This window comes from Haemaphysalis longicornis, unplaced genomic scaffold, assembly GCF_048455015.1.
Source record: "Haemaphysalis longicornis isolate Haplotype H1 unplaced genomic scaffold, Haemaphysalis longicornis Haplotype H1 scaffold_10, whole genome shotgun sequence".
Lineage (NCBI taxonomy): Eukaryota > Metazoa > Arthropoda > Arachnida > Ixodida > Ixodidae > Haemaphysalis > Haemaphysalis longicornis.
In genome coordinates, this window is record NW_027526204.1 from 122,173,905 (window position 1) to 122,190,336 (window position 16,432).

Below are 16,432 nucleotides of genomic sequence, written 5' to 3' on the forward strand. Positions count from 1 at the left end.
GGTGCGTAGGAAGACCGGTACTTCGTGGAGCCATGTGAAGCTCGCCCGCATTGGTTGCCCCCTGGTGGATCCTCCCCTAAAGCGCGACGATTCCCCGCTAAACCGTACATGGACCCCCGGGTTTGCCCGTGCCAGTAATACATGTAGAAATAGCACAGGGAGAAAGTACGCGAGAACATTTTACCTGCGGCACTCCAGGGCACGCAAGCAGTCGTGTGCCGAATTTTGTCAGCAACTTTGTATAGCTGAATGGCCTTCCACAGCCGGCTGAACAAGCCGGGTAACTTCTTATCTAGCACGTTTCAGCTGAGGTCGCTGTAGCTAATGCACGGCTGGCCACGTGGGGTCGTCGCCAGCCCTGTTCTGCGTTGCCCATCGCCAGCTTGCTCATTCGCACTGCCTGTTGTGATGTTACTTGAGAAATTTGTAGCAGGGGTATCGGACTCTCGTATAACACTGTCAGAGAGGGTTCAAACCTTTATATGAGTGCGCACTCTCTCACCAGGAAGGAGATCGGACGTATACTACCGCCAACCGAACGGGTGTCAGCCTGCAAATCATGTCCAGAGCGGCAACGGATATCGAAACGTTTATCTGCCATCCAGCAGAGCGCACAGTCCACGTGTTCGATGACGCGATCATCTACGCCACGCTCAACAAAGGCAGAAAGGTGTTCGTGGACGCTCTCGTATTCGCCGAGGTGACCCTACAGAAGGGATACCAAGCTAAACTGAAGAAGTCAAAGTTCCGCCTGTACGACAATGGTGATGGTGAGCACATTGTTGTTTTCCGCCTTACGGGAGAAGTATTGCTCCTCGTCAAAAGCTTGTCTGTAAAGGCGGTTTCAACTCCAACTAGTTACATCTGAAAAACAGAAAATACATGCTCTTTACACAGATGTTGGTGACAACAGGGGTGGGATTTGACTTCTGATCACCGCACTAGTTTTCCTCAATTCCTGCTCCGGCGAATCGGGAACAGGCTGCAAGTGCGAGCGCTGTATTATAGCCATGCGTTTTATCGACTGTACAGCGGGATCATTGCATACAAAAATAAACGCTATATAGTAGAACAAAAAAGATCTAGAAAAACTCCTGCAGCCTGTATTGTGTCCGAGGCAGTTGCCTATATCTCATTTGGGGAGCGTGGAGGGGTTATTGTATTTGGGCTTCGGAGCTAAATTTTAATGCCGAAACGAATGTGGTTCAGAGGGATACACATGGTGCCGAAAGACCAGGAACTGTGGAACGCCCTACAGTGAAAGAGACAGCGGAAAGGCTTCGGGTGTCCACCAGGAAGGTGAGCGGTGCGGCCGGTGTTCGGAAGCAAGGATAAACCGACTGAAGGAGAAGCGTACTGCTCGGCGGCAACAGAATACTCGCCTCATCAATGAAGCAAAAGCTGTCTTGGATACGGCGGACATCGGCGAGCTTGCGTCACAGCGAAAAAGAGTGCAGGGCAGCAACCACGAATTGGAAAGGCTGAATGTCTTGTTAGAAGATCACCTCAAGGACGAAGAGTTCGCAGCGGAAATGGAGGCTGTTCTAAAGTACGAAGACGCCGCTAAATGTATGCTCGCTCAGTTAAAGTCAAGAGATGCAATGATTCAATCAAGCCATGTGGCAGCTGTCCCGAGGAACCCGTCACATACGAGGTTGGATCAACGCGAGGAACTATTGCGAGGCAGTTCCATCAAGCTTCCGACACTCAAACTGCAGTCCTTCGACGGGGAGATATGACAGTGGCCTAGTTTCTGGGAAGCATTACCAGGCGTCTGTTCATAACAACGACTGTCTAAGGGAGAAAAGTTCCAGCACCTACGTACGCTTCTCAACAACAAGGCAGCTTCGTCAATCGCGGGCCTTCAAGCGACGAGGGAACGCTACGATGATGCCGTCGACATCCTTAGAAGGTGCTTTGGTGACACTCGACGCATCGTTCAAGAGTATCTGGCTCACGTGGGGTCTCTGCCATCGGTGCAAGCATCGGACAACGCGAAGGGTTTGCGCAAGCTTATGGACTACGTGCACTGGGACTTAAAGCCCTCAACACCAGTTCGGCTACCTACGGGACCATACTGACGGACATCATACCAGAAGCTTAACCAAGAGACGTCGTCGTGGGCTGTCATCGACTGGTGGCGACTTCTAAGACCTCATTCGTGTTCCGCATCGAACAGCAAGACGAAGGTGAGCAATCGCTATCCCCGCGAACATGCGAAACAGGCACGGTGGAGCGTGAGCTGCAATTTCTTCTTGAATATCTGCTGGTAGAGGTAAAAAGCCGAGAACGAAGGAGATTGGCTGATTCCATCCAAGAGAAAAGAAGTCTTTGAGCAAGGTTTGGCCGCAAACAATTCGCTCAACTACCCTCTGCAGCAGCACTGCATATTGTGTCGCCACAGGAAAACAAGAAATGCTTCTTTTGCTGCTCTCCGAAACATGGTATGGAGAACTGTGGTGTAACTATCACCAAAGAAGAAAAGCTGAAGAAGCTCACCAAAGACAACCGCTGCTTTCGGTGCACTACACGTAGGCATCGTTCATAGCATTATCGCCGGAAAGTAAAGTGCAGCAAGTGTCAAAGGAAGCATGTTTTATCTATGTGCGACCGAAGGTGGAAACCCAAGAAGGCTGAAGTCATAAAGTGAACGCTAACATCCTTCACACAAGCACGCATTCATACTTGACTAACGAGGTACTCCTGCAGACGTTCCGGACTTGCGCCGTCGGAAGTCAGTGTTCCGCAAGCATTCGTACAATAGCAGACGGTGGAAGCCAGACAACGTTTATTCGGGAGGACATTTCTAAGATCCTATGCATGAAAGAGATTGGAAGTACGAGCCTCCAGTTGAATACGTTCGGACAGGCGGCTGCAACTTCACAGCGTCGGCGTTTCGTGGAAGTACGTCTTCACAGTCAGTACGACAGTACGGAGCATCTTATACAAGCCATTGAAGGGCCATTCATTTGCCAAGATGTTGTCCAAGTGCCGGTTGAACAACATGACTTAGTGAAGACAATGGAAGACAGTGGTCACAACATCGACGACAAACTTTACATACCTGGTATGGCAGCTGTACCTGGCATTTGGCTGCTTGTGGGCTGTGACCACCTCTAGCAGCTGATGACTGGAGACATTAAGTGCTACTCTGGTAACGCAGGCATGGTGACTCTTGACTCCGTCTTCGGATGGATGTTTCCAAGGCCTCTCCCATTGAGTGCAACAGTCAACTTGACGCTGAACACCTGCGTCCTACGAGTAAGTGCGTCACCGGAACCAGCAGACAACATCATGCAGAAGTTGATGATGATGGTTTGATGTTTATGGCGCAAGGCCAACTAGGGCAAAGAGCGCCATCATGCAGAAGTTCTGGGAGCTTGAGAGCATAGGTATTGTGGACTACGACAATACCATAAATGAGGCCTCGGACATTCTCTGTGATTTCCAGCGTAACGTCAAGTTTTCGGAAGGCCGCTACAAGGTTGCACTCCCATGGAAAGATAAAGGGGGTCGTTTGGACGATAATAAGACTCAAGCTAATCGACCAGATTTAGGAGAAATCCCCAAGGTGGAGTAAGACAGTTTTTTTTCGTCGATTACGAAGTTTCTGAGAAAGGTGTACAGCTTTTTTTTGCAGACGTAGGGCTGCACTGATGTGGATGTCAAACTTTTCTTCACGTAAGACTCAAGCTATGAAGAGACTTCTAGCTCTCGGGGCGAAATTGCGGCGCAGTCCTGAATTCGTGCAGCAATACGACCCCACCATTCGGTCCTACATGACTTTGCGACACGCAGAGCGGGTAAAGGACATCGGACCGTCACCCTTTTTGGTGTACTACATGCCGCATCATGAAGTGATTCGCAGTGAGCCCACGACTACCAAGGTCCGAGTGATTTTCGACGCATCACCACATGGACCGGAGTACATGTCCCTCAATGAACACCTGGAAACAGGCCCAAGGCTTCTGGCAGAGTTGACCACACTGCTGATAAATTTTCGGTTACATCCAATTGCTCTGACCGCAGATATAGAAAAGGTTTTCCTGCAAATCTGCATTTGAGAGCAAGACAGTGATGCGCTGCGGTTTCTGTGGTACAAGCAAGTTCCCTCCGTAGAGAATCCTAACTTAGAAGTGGAAGAATGGAGGATGACCAGAGTACCATTTGGTACCACAGCAAGCCAATTTTCGCTAAACGCCACCTCACATCACCCGAGACTTGTGAGCGGCTCCTTTCGTGACATGGCGGCCCTTCTCGCAGAGTCTTTACGTAGACGACTTACTCGTGGGAGCCGACACCGACCAAGAGGAGCAACGTGGTTTCACGGACGCTACTATATATTAGACAGCAGGTATGCGTCTCATGAAGTGGACCTCGATGCACCTACAGCAGCTGTTCGAGCAGGAAGAAGGCATCACTTCTACCGACGGAGCAGTCAAGATTCTTGGCATGGTATGGGAGCCCCGAAGAGACATCATGACAATAGCTTCAAAGTCTGTACTTAGTTTTTTTGACAAAAAACGGAAATCTAAGAGATCAGTGCTCCATACAGTGGCAAGAATTTTCGATCCTTTCGGAATGATCGCACCATTCACAGTTGAAGCCAAGATATTATTCCAAGAGCTATGGAAACGGGATGTCGTTTGGGATGAGGATCTTCCACTTGACATCGGGCGCATTGGCAACGTTGGCCATCGGGCCTCCAGGAGCTTGGCAGCGTTAAAATACCTCGCTGGGTACATTTATCCTCGGACACTACGGTAGCTCAACTGCACATGTTTTGTGACTCGAGCCCAAAGGCATACGGAGCATGCGCCTATTTAAGGCTTCAAGACAACAGCAATTGTGTCAAAACAGAACTGGTGATGCCAAGTCAAGAGCCGCTCCTATGAAGACGTTGACATTGCCGCGACTCGAGCTTCTCGGCGCCGTCCTCGGGGCCCAGATGTCAAAATTCTTGAAAGCATCTCTTGCCAAACTACGGTGCAGCTTCGAAACTGTATTTTGGACACCCTCCCGAATCACTCTGCATTGGATTGCGGGTAATACATCACAATGGAAAGAATTGGTCAAAAATCGAGTCACTGAAGTTCGAAGACTCATGGCTAGGACACAGTGGCTGCATTATCATAGATATTGCAGTCCTTCCGATCATCTCCCTCGCGGGGTCTTATTGCAGATACGGAAAAACGATGAACGATAGTAGCATGGATCCATGTAGTTACTAAAACAGCCTACTGACTGGCTTACGGAAGGCTCAGAATTTGGGTTTAAAAACGTCGACGAAGAAAGGGAGAGATGTCTGAAAGTCTGCTTTGTGAGGACTATGAATCCCATCTTGAAATAGGCGCGGCATTCCAATCTGTTGCGTATTCTCAGAACCACGGCTTGGATTCTACAATTGATCCGACACAGTGGAAATGTTGCCAACAGGACATCTACATCCATCGTAAACGGCTTGCGGAACAGTTCTGGAGGAGATGGCGAAAGGTTTATCTGTTGCACTTGCGCTCTTTCAACCTTGGAAAAAAATGTGCCCACCCACGAGCTTAGAATTAGAGATATGGTGCTTGTGCGCGCAGAAAAAGCTCCTCCATAGATGTGGACGACTGGTCGAGTTGTTACTGAAGTTATCATGGGACGCGACCACAACGTCCGAGCCTGCGTTGTAAGGTTCCCTGGGGGCGCTACATTGCGACAACCGGTGTAGTTACTGTACCCAATAGAGCTTACTTCAGCGTAGACTTAGATTACAACCCTCATTGCTGGGACCGGGAGTTCGTTTCTTATTGCCATAAACTGTGATCTGTTTTGAATTTTTACGCCTGCGTGCTGGAGGCAGCCCATGGAAAAATAGCGGGGACCTCGGCGCGACGGCACGCGGAGGAGACAGACGAAGACGAGGAAGATGGAAGATTCTTGGTGGCCATGTTAAAGCTTCGTATGCCGTGTGCTTACGTATATACAGTTTGCTTTTCTTGCTTTCCGTTCGCCTTTGGGATTCTTCAATAACACAAACCCAAAGTGGTATTGTGTGCCATTGAATTTATGCTGCCTACTGCACTAAGCACCGTTTCACGATAAGTCAATACAGAAAGAGAAGTTTTGTTTGCATCACTTCTTTAACCTGGCAAGCCCCTTGCAAATTTTGAGACGCCGCTGTGCGGGACCGAAAGTTTGCTTGCAGACTAAGTTAAATGGCCCCTTTATACTGAGTGGTCGCCGAAACTTCCGTAATTGAAAAACGGTTGTGGAAGTAGTATAGTGCATTAAATTTGATACCGCGTTAACCAAGCGAGCAAAGACTAAGAAGAGAGTAGAATGCAATTATTTCTTATGCGCCAGTGAGGGAGCTGGGTTTCGGGTGACCTTTATCTTCTTTTATCGCCTTTGTGTCTAGAACTAAGTTTGACATGAACTTCACTATAAGCTAAGGCCGGACAGTGGCACTACTTAGTTGAATGATACCGAAGACGTGCTGTCACGTAGCCAAGGACGATGGAACTTTCGTCAAGGAACTAAAGTTTTCGAAGTGAAGCCACTGTGTTCTGATAGAAACTCCAAAGAATACACAAGCGGTGAAAGAGCTGCCCACAAAGAGACATGCGCAGGCGAGTGTCTGCGAATCGAATGCTGTGAGGTTTGCCATGCGTGCATTTAGCTTTCGGCGCTGAGAACCATCGAAACAGATCTGCAACATTGGCGACCAAAGGCGAAAATTCTATTCTATAGACGGCAGGGTGTACTCTTCCTATCAAATTAGATAGCCTATGCGTCATACAAAGAAAGAGACTAAAACGAGATTCCTTTGTTAGTTAAATAAGACAGCTGGCTGCCGCCAGGTGCTGGTCTCAAAACACAAAACTAAACAAAGGGAAGGTATTGTTCACGATAATATTGTTAGCGCTGAAGAATGGGGCAGGCAGTACAAATGCGCGGGCAAACGGGGTCGCTTTTACATTACCTTTGGTTTTTGGCTTTCGAAGAGAGCTCGTCGTTGTGCGCCGGTATTTGTAGTAATAGCGGGTCTCGCAGAAACTTTTTAACAGTGATAATCTATAGTTTGCTTATATTGCTTACTGCTTCCGGCATTAAAATGGAATTCCCCACATTCGTAAATCCCAAATGGCCTCGACCCAAACAAAACAAGATCCGATTTGGTTATCTTCGACAGGACCGAACATAAGGTATTTGATTACAAATGTATGGTCACACGTACAGTTTTATATTCCGTGTTCGTAAGAGGTGCGGTTGAGGATATTAATTCCCGTTTTGATCCTCTGAGCTGTAAAATACGTTTTGTAATGACGAGTGTATGCAATCAACAACGATGGTTACAAGGAAGAGTTACTAGAATGAGCTTCCAGAATTCCTGAAGGGTGCATTTTCCTCAAGCCTAAAAAGCAGAGGTCACAGCTGCATCCTCGGGTATGCAGCAGTTGCAAATGAAAAGACAACTCTTGCCACTCATACCTATTTACTCCCCCGAGGAAGAAGCGGGTGATCAATTATTCATGGGTTTTGAAGCATATGCGGTCCTTGGAAATATTTTCCAGATCCTTGCCGTTGTTATGTGCACTATGCCGGCAGCTGTCAGTTTTTTTTTCACAACTGCTGCGTGTAATCTCCTCTCTAGTCCCTGACACTTGCGCCAATGATGGAACGTACAGCGGATACTTCAGCAAGTTTAATGGCCGAGGAAGGTACGAAGTGTATGTGCACTTGGAAACCCAGGTGACGACACGACTTCAACATGAGTCAAGATGCCGGCGAACAACTATCTCCACCGAAGCCATGTTCATACCGTCCACAAGTGAGTACAGTGCAGGAGCATACGTTTACCCCTCATAGATAAAAAGTACGTTCGCCGATCTACATCATCCCCACGAAGGCCAGCGAAGTCGGGAGGATCTCTCTGGCGGCTAGTGACAAAACTACGCGGGGGGAGGCGTAGCCGTGGCGCTGGTTGGATCGAGCTTCATAGGCATGGTCTCCTGAGTCAGACGGCGGCCTGAGCGGAGCTCAAGGAGTGGTGCTGCACAGGTAGACTGTGAAATCGAGACGCACCCTCCACTAGTTGAGAGACGATGGGAAGCGTGACCGGTTTATTCGGGCAATCGGACGAAAAAAACCTATTAAGTGGTGATGATGAATATGTACAGGTGATGATGCTGAGGCCACGACAGCTAGCACTGATTATAATGTGCTGAGTATGAGGAAATGTCCGTAACGTATTCAAGAGCGCAGGGTGATATATATATATATATATATATATATATATATATATATATATATATATATATATATATATATATATATATATATATATATATATATATATATATATATATATATATATATATATATATATATAGGAAATAAGGGAAATGAGGGGCCCTGTGAAATAATACAGGAAATAAGGGTTGGCAGTCAAGAAAACCTCGGAAAGCAAAGGGGAGGTTGTGGTAGGTCATAGAAAGAGATGAAGAATTTTTTGAGTCGGAAAGAAAGTGGTGAAAAAATGCCCGCCGGGTGGGATCCCAACCCACGACCTCCAGAATACCGGTCTGGTGCGATGTCGTGGGTTCAGTAAATTTTTATTTTAAATTTTTATAACGTCAGTAAATTTTTATTTTTAATGTCCTTCTCGTGTGTCTCTGTCTCTACTAACCTTATTTTTTCGCGCTCTGTGTGAGTTTTTGATTCCAGACTATAAGACACATATATAGTCGGGAATCAAAAACTCACACGAGTGCGAAAAAATAAGGTTAGTAGAGACAGAGACACACGAGAAGGACATTAAAAATAAAAATAAAAATTTACTGACGTTTCAGGGAGAGGACTCCCTCATTTCCTAACCATATATATATATATATATATATGTATGGCTAAGAGGTTAGCTGTACGATAGAGAAGTCAAACTGAAAAACAACATTTATTCTAACGATTCGACCAGGGACCGGTCTTTTTCAAAGATACAAATAGTGCAGTTCAGTTGTGTTTAAATACATTTCAGTTGTGGGCGGAGCAAGCAGATGTATCAAGTAAAACGTTGGCTCTACACGACACACAAGTATGCGAGGCCCCAGAACGCAAGTGGGGGGCGGGGGGGAGCGTTGGAGTAGTGCCGGGGAACAGAGGGGAAAGGGGGGGGTGTAAACAAGGCAGGCGAGGCTATAGGATAAGAGGAAAGCGCTGCATGGCACTGCAGTCACCACGGGAAAGCAAGAAAGTGAGGGACTAAGTAGGGGCTTGTTTCCTGTTCGTTTCTTAACTGGAAATTGACTGGCTAGGAGAAAAGGGTGGGGGAGACCAGAGTTAATTACGGACGCCTAGTGCAAGCGTTAATACACACACAAAAAAAGGAGGAAGGAAGGAAGGGGGGATTGAGACAAGAGAGGGGGGTTTTTAGCGGGAGGGGTGCGAGAACCGCAGTGGGGGAAGGCGGCGATGAAGGAGGTTCGAAGAAAGCCCCAAAACGGCACGTGGTTTCACATGGGGTGAAAACGCGGAAGCGATTGCCTGCGTAAAACGTGACGGCCGTCCACGAGGCGGACGCAGAAAGGCAAGGTCATGCAATGCAAGGACAATACAATGCAAAGTAACGCTAATTTAAGCGAGATCACATAAATACCGAAATATAAGTGGACATAAGGCTACATTACACATACAAAGAGGCAGATATGCCGTGCCACATGAAGTTCACGAAGACCGTTCATGCGAGATCATATTACCAATGGGATACGGCCCGTTCGTCACATGGCGTTTCGTCATAGGCCGGTTCGTAATAGGCCGTTTGGTTACATAGGATCATTCGTCATAGGCCGGTTCGTAATAGGACGTTTGGTCACATAGGATCATTCGTCATAGGCCGGTTCGTAATAGGACGTTTGGTCACAGGATCATTCGTCATAGGCCGGTTCGTAATAGGACGTTTGGTTACATAGGATCATTCGTCATAGGCCGGTTCGTAATAGGACGTTTGGTTACATAGGATCATTCGTCATAGGCCGGTTCGTAATAGGACGTTTGGTTACATAGGATCATTCGTCATAGGCCGGTTCGTAATAGGCCGTTTGGTTACATAGGATCATTCGTCATAGGCCGGTTCGTAATAGGCCGTTTGGTCACATAGGATCATTCGTCATAGGCCGGTTTGTCACTTGGAAAGTTCCTCCTAGGTGCACAAAATGAATGTCCACGTGTTGTTTTTTTTCGACTCGAAAGAGAGAAGGGAGGCACAAGTTTAGTTAGTTTTTTTTTACTTTGGGCCGTGCTTCTAGCAAAGCTCTATAAAAAATGCAAGCCAGAGTGGGCAAGTAGAGTAACGTGTTCGGACAAGATTATAGATACAAGTTCAACAAACCAAGACAGAGAAGTGAGACAGGGACGTAGCCCAACAAAGCTCTCGGAAGACGGGCCAGGCGTCTGGTTCTAACTGGTCCCGTAATAGTAAAAGTGGTAGCACCGACCTTCTCGTTCTTGGAAATTTCACATGGGCCATTTCGTGTCACTTATTAGTGGTTTAATACAAGTGTTGCAACTATGCAACTAAATATTTGATGGACCTTTCTCAAGTAGCCATCTACGCATGCGCGGGGCGCCGCTCCGCCGTTCTTGGCAGTAGCTTTCGGGCAAAATAAACAAAAGGGCGCCCCCTCAGCTAGCTGCTTGGGGAGCGGATATGTCTCCGCTCACGTTTTTATATCCTCTTTTCGGACAGTTCGACTGCGTTCTTATGTGCACACAAAAAAGGCTTTCCAAGGAAAGGGGCAAAAATGACCACGCTGTGAGCACTTCGCTACCAGTGAGGGAGTAACGAAAATGAAAGAAAGTGAAGAAAAAGGAGTGCTACAGCCACTGCAAATTAGTCACGTGAGCGTGCGCCTGCTACCGTGGCATTGATGTGAAAGGCAAGGGGGACGGGTGGGAGCGGTATGGACTGCAGGACCAGGATAATTCGTGCACGGGTTCCCCGAAAGCCAAACAGTTTTTGTGGCGTGCCTTACGGCCAGTTTAGGATCGCCGTGGCGGCCGCTAAGAGGACCGGTACTGCGAAAAGGTGTGCAAAGTTGTCATAGTCATGCCTCATCACCAATTACGTCTAAAAACGCCAGGACTTTTGTTTTTGCGTTCCTGTGACGAACTTTAAGTTACAAACTGGTATATGACGAATGATCTAGTGTGACCAAACGGCCTATTACGACAGTTGCAAGTTGGGCGAGTTGGTACGTGTTCATACTTAATCACAGCGCGAAGGACGGGACAGACAGAAAGATCAACCACTGGACAGGCGCTGACTCTCAACTAAATTTATTAAAAACCCGTAACAAACATTTATACTGAAGGTAAACAACGCCGCACGTGTCAAAGTAGCATACAAAGAAAACAACCAGAACCAGATAAAAGTGCAAACGGGAACATGACTTATTTGTCGTTATCCATGAACTGGACCTCTTTCAGCACCACTGAAGGGTGGCTCACGCACTTTTCACCCCTCTTGCTAATGTGATAGGCTTCAACTATCTCGCGGTGCAGCTGCTTCGGGTGCTTGGTAACAATATCAGTTTCGTGAAACCCCGGGTCGCAGCCACACGTGTGGCAGTGTGAGGGCAGAGGCGGTCGCGGATGTTTGTCTAAGGAGAGCGCATGCTCTCGCAATCTAACATTAGCACACCTACCAGCCTGCCCTATGTATGATGCGCCACACGTGAGAGGGACACGGTACACGACACCGGATTGGCAGTCCACATACCTGTGCTCATGGTATGTGCCACACCCTGATTTTGGGGCCCTTAGTCCAATGTCAAAGACCTAACTGGAACGCCAGCAAAAGTCTTTCCCGATTTCTGCCCTCCTAATTCTTAATGGGCCCTGAGTTCAGTTGCTAAGAGGTTACCATGCCTTGTCCTACTGTTCTCGATGCCTTGCTTAGAACTAACGAGAAAAAAGTTAGTTTCAAAATTAGTCACCATACTACAGGTTGGTTCGTTTTCATCTCTCCCCGCCTCGTTGCACACCAGCATGTCTGGGGTTTTTAGCCCATTATTTTACCTTTTTATCATAAGGTATAAAAAAACACCAAAAAGAGATATCGTGAAGGTCTACTCAACAGAGCGCCGTCGCCAGATTACCTGGAAATAGAAAAGTAAAATTGAAGAAAATTCACAACGAGCAAACAAAATCTAATATGGCCCGTGCGATTAGCTGAACGAAGCACACAAAAACCAACAAAATGCGCTGTTTGGTCCGGCGTGTTCCTCGAAGGCCACCAAGGAAACGTAAAGTTGGTGAATCGAAGGAGGGACGTAAGAGTGCCGACGCATAACAAGAAAATTATACGAAACCCTGTATTTTTTTTATTTGTGCATGATCAATAGATGCTATGACGACCTGTACTACTTGACCGGTTCGCCTATGACTATACTCGGTGACAACTTAAGAACGGCACCAGAAGTTGCCGCTGTGCCTTATCACCGTAGCCGGATGTTTCTCCGCGCGGCGCAAGTAGGGCGTTACTGGGAATATTTTGAACATGGCGTGAGCCGTTCCCGTAATTTTGTGGACTTAATATGCTTATAAACGACTCCAGTGACGACAAACAACTGCGTGAGACAAGGCAGACGATATCACGCATTCATAGCAAACCCCTTTCAAAACTCGCGCGCACTGACGTCACGGGTCCGGCGCTTTGGCGGAGTGATACACTACATGAGGTGGTGTCGTTCTTGAGTTGTAACCGAGTATAATTGGCCGTGAGGGGTTCACTTGTGACGCGTTCTCTTAGATTCTACCACCTCTGTTGGGGCCTCACTTAATTTCCCTGTCGGAACCACCCATCCTCCCCCTCTTCCATTTATATAGCAGTAATCTTTCAGAAGTTCTTGGCACGATATTTCTCCAAATACAACCAATGTGACCACATGGCCCGAGTAGGAGTCGTGTGGAAACCACGTGAAAAATTGGGGAAGGACAATACTGGATCACGTAATGATGAACCATGGCGCAGGGCATTTGGCAACACCAAACTAAATACACCGATACTGTACATGTAAGGAATATTGCGCGCGGGGAATATTGCGCGCGGGGAACATGTAAGGAATATTGCTATAATAGTTACTACTATAGTTGCGAATTCTGTAATATAGACAAGGGGGACATACATGCTTGAGTGCAATCAAGGAAGACAGAAATTAAAATAAAATTCGAATAAAACAAAGGTAATCAAAAACACGGCAAAGACACTTCAACATATATAGGCAGGTTTTTGTATGCAATGCACCGGAGAGACAATGTAGAATGAAGCTAACTGCAGGTTCGGTTAACGCGATGGCCAGTTAAACAAAATAAATCCCGAAAATTATAATCAAAGTCGCAAAACCACAGTTTCGATAAAACGGACGTAGGTGGTTCGATAAAACGCCATTCGATAAAACGGCGTTCGATAAAACGGAAATTTTTTTCGATAAAACGGCGTTCGATAAACTGTCTGGGAACCATGCTCGGTGGTTGTTGATTCTCATTGTAAACTGATTCTCAGTTGGACCAACGTACTGGGCGTGGCATGTGGTGCATTCAAGAAGGTAGAAAATGTTTGCGCTGTCAGAGTCAAAGTTTCCTTTTATTTGGAAAGAGAATGAAGACGTGGTGCTGCTGGCGACAGAGGCTTTAGTCATCATGGGACACAGTTTGCACCTAGGCTTATTGCAGGGTCCGCTGCCTGTGAAACAGGGGGTGTTGACCTTAGATGACGTTACAATATCTCTGATGTTCCCCGCACGTCGGTAGACGACGCAGGGAGGCTCAGGGAAAACACTTCGCAACCTTTCGCTTTGAAGTAAAATGTTGTGGTGTTTTCTGAGTATGCCGCTTACGTTGGAGGACGAAGCGGCATATGTTAGAATAAGGTTGGGGGTCGTATTCAAAGATTTGGCTTTTGAGTTGGTTATCAGGTGGCGGCGCTCCTGTTTTTCAGATTTCCTAATGTCATCACTGATGACAGACGGTGGGTATTGTCGTGTTAGGTCATTAGTTGTTGACAGTTAGAGGCAAAATCAGCTGGGTCAGAGCATATCCTTCTAAAACGCAGAGATTGACTGTATGGTATGCCGAGTTTACAGTGTTGCTTTTGAAATGCAAGTATTGATGTCGGTCTGTTAGCTTCCTGTACACTGAGGTCACAAGCTTGTTGTCTGATATTCTCACTGAAACATCGAGAAAATTAATGGCAGATGCGGAATATGAGTGGGAGAATGAAATGTTCTCGTGGGCGTTGTTGAAAGCGGTTATAAATTTTAGAAGTTCCTCTTCCCCATGGCAACAAATGAAAAAAATGTCGTCAATGAACCTTCGATACAAGAGAGGCTGAAGCTGTGCGTTGCTTCGAAATTTGGACTCCAATGGGCCCATGAAAATATTAGCGTAGTTTGGTCCTATTTTTGTTCCCATCGAGGTCCCGTCGATTTGCACGTAGTGCTTATTGTCTAACTCAAAGTTGTTCAGCTCCAAGACAAGCTTAAAAAGCATGCCGAGAGTTTCACCATCAATTGAATTCTCTTGGGAAGCATCATCGTACTCATGGATGACAGATCGGATGCCGTCCGAGTGTGGAATATTTCTATATAGCGAGGTGACGTCGAGAGTGACTAGCAGGCTATCTTCCTGTATAACTAGATCCATAATATCAGCCAGAAAATGGTTTGTATCCTTTAGAAATGAAGGTAGTGTGGGAGGAATGTCTTTGATTAAGCTATCAATAAAACTAGAGATCATTTCTGTTACCGTCCCTATGCCGGAGGTGATTGGTCTGCCTGGATTTCCTGCTTTATGTATTTTAGGCAACATATAAAATCGCCCTGGAACTGGACTTAAAACTTGAAGTGAGGCTGCAGTTTTTTCCGGAATTTTTTGGTCCTTGACGAGCGCCATCAGTGTCAGGCTTACCTTGTTCTTAAATTGGGAAGTCTGATCGGTGTCGGTTGGTTTATGGAAAGAAGTATCGCTGAGCTGTCTTCTGCCTCAGTGATGTAGTCCTGCTTATTCATAATAACATTTCTGCCACCTTTGTCGGCGGGTTTGATTGTGATGTCGGAGCGCCCGCTTAAACCTTTTAGTGCCTCTTGCTCTTTCTGTGAGAGATTTTTGTGATGCGGTGATCTATTTTTACATTGAGCTAGAATGTCACGTTGTACCGCCTTGATGTAGATGTCTAAGCATTTGTCTCTTTGTGGGGGAGGAGTCCAATGGCGTAGTGATGGCAGCCTAGTGTCTTAATTAGGGTCTTGTGATTTGCCATAGTAATATTCGCTGAGCCTAAGCGTTCGGGAGAAGTTCTCTAGATCCTTATAGAGTTGGAATTCGTCTAGTCTGCCGGTTGCAGGGCAAAAACTCAAGCCTCTTGATAGCACGCGTTCTTCGTCATCAGTGAGGGGGGTTTCGGAAAGATTTACTATGTGGCACTCTTTGAGCTGTGAGGGGTTCAGGTCAGGAATATTTTCGGGGCTTGCATGGGGGAGGAAAAAAAGACGTGTCTACTTTTTCAAGAGGGGAAGTTATGCCGTCCCGAAGCATTTTTTTTTGTTCGAATTACTTGGCGCTCTTTGTTTTCTGCAAACACTTTTAAAAGGTTAATTTCATGGGGCGTCAAGTCTACCTGGTCAGTGAGTTTTCGTTCCTCACTGAGGATGTGCTCTAGTTGTGAGTGATCGTGGTCAATAACAATATTCAAAGGTTCCTTGGATGCTTCATGTATGCATAGCGCCCACCTAGCCTGAAGCTCTTGAGACATGTCGGAGGTGTCTTCCCTGAGCCTCCCCGCGTCGTGTACCGACGTGCGAGGAACATCAGAGATATTGTAACGTCATCTAAGGTCAACACCCCCCGTTTCACAGGCAGCGGACCATGCAATAAGCCTAGGTGCAAACTGTGTCCCATGATGACTAAAACCTCTGTCGCCACCAGCACCACGTCTTCATTCTCTTTCCAGATAAGAGGAAGCTTTGACTGTGACAGCGCAAACATTGTCTACCTCCTTGAATGCACCATATGCCACGCCCAGTACGTTAGTCAAACTGAAAATCTGTTTAGAATGAGAACCAACAACCACCGAGCACACAAAGTTCCTACCCCACCTTCCCCTATCTAAACATGTAAATATCTAGGCCACCCCTTCCACGCGTTCACAGCCACGGTGCTTCAGTCCAATTTTAAAACGCATTATGACCGTGAAGCCCGTGAATCGTTCCTTATTTACAAGTTTAACACTGTCTTGAGTTGCATAAATGAAAACACAGGCCGATTGTCTTGCTTGCCCAATCAGGCACCGGAGAAGGCTGATGCAACGAACAACTGAGAAACTTTGTTCTTAACGAGAAGCGTTTTTACTTCTTCTTTTCCCTCTTTTTTCAAATCTTTGTATAGTGTACTGTGT

At 46.8% G+C, this 16,432-nt stretch overlaps 1 protein-coding gene across 1 annotated transcript in view; it reads left to right on the forward strand.

The window, feature by feature from the left end:
* Positions 1-16,432, forward strand: part of LOC144157938 (calcium-activated chloride channel regulator 3A-1-like) — a 53,710-nt gene that overhangs the window by 21,219 nt on the left and 16,059 nt on the right. The window contains exons 4-5 of the mRNA XM_077688650.1: positions 506-770; positions 7,640-7,816. Of these exons, the coding sequence (XP_077544776.1) occupies positions 506-770; positions 7,640-7,816 (442 nt within the window). The remainder of the gene's footprint in view (positions 1-505; positions 771-7,639; positions 7,817-16,432) is intronic.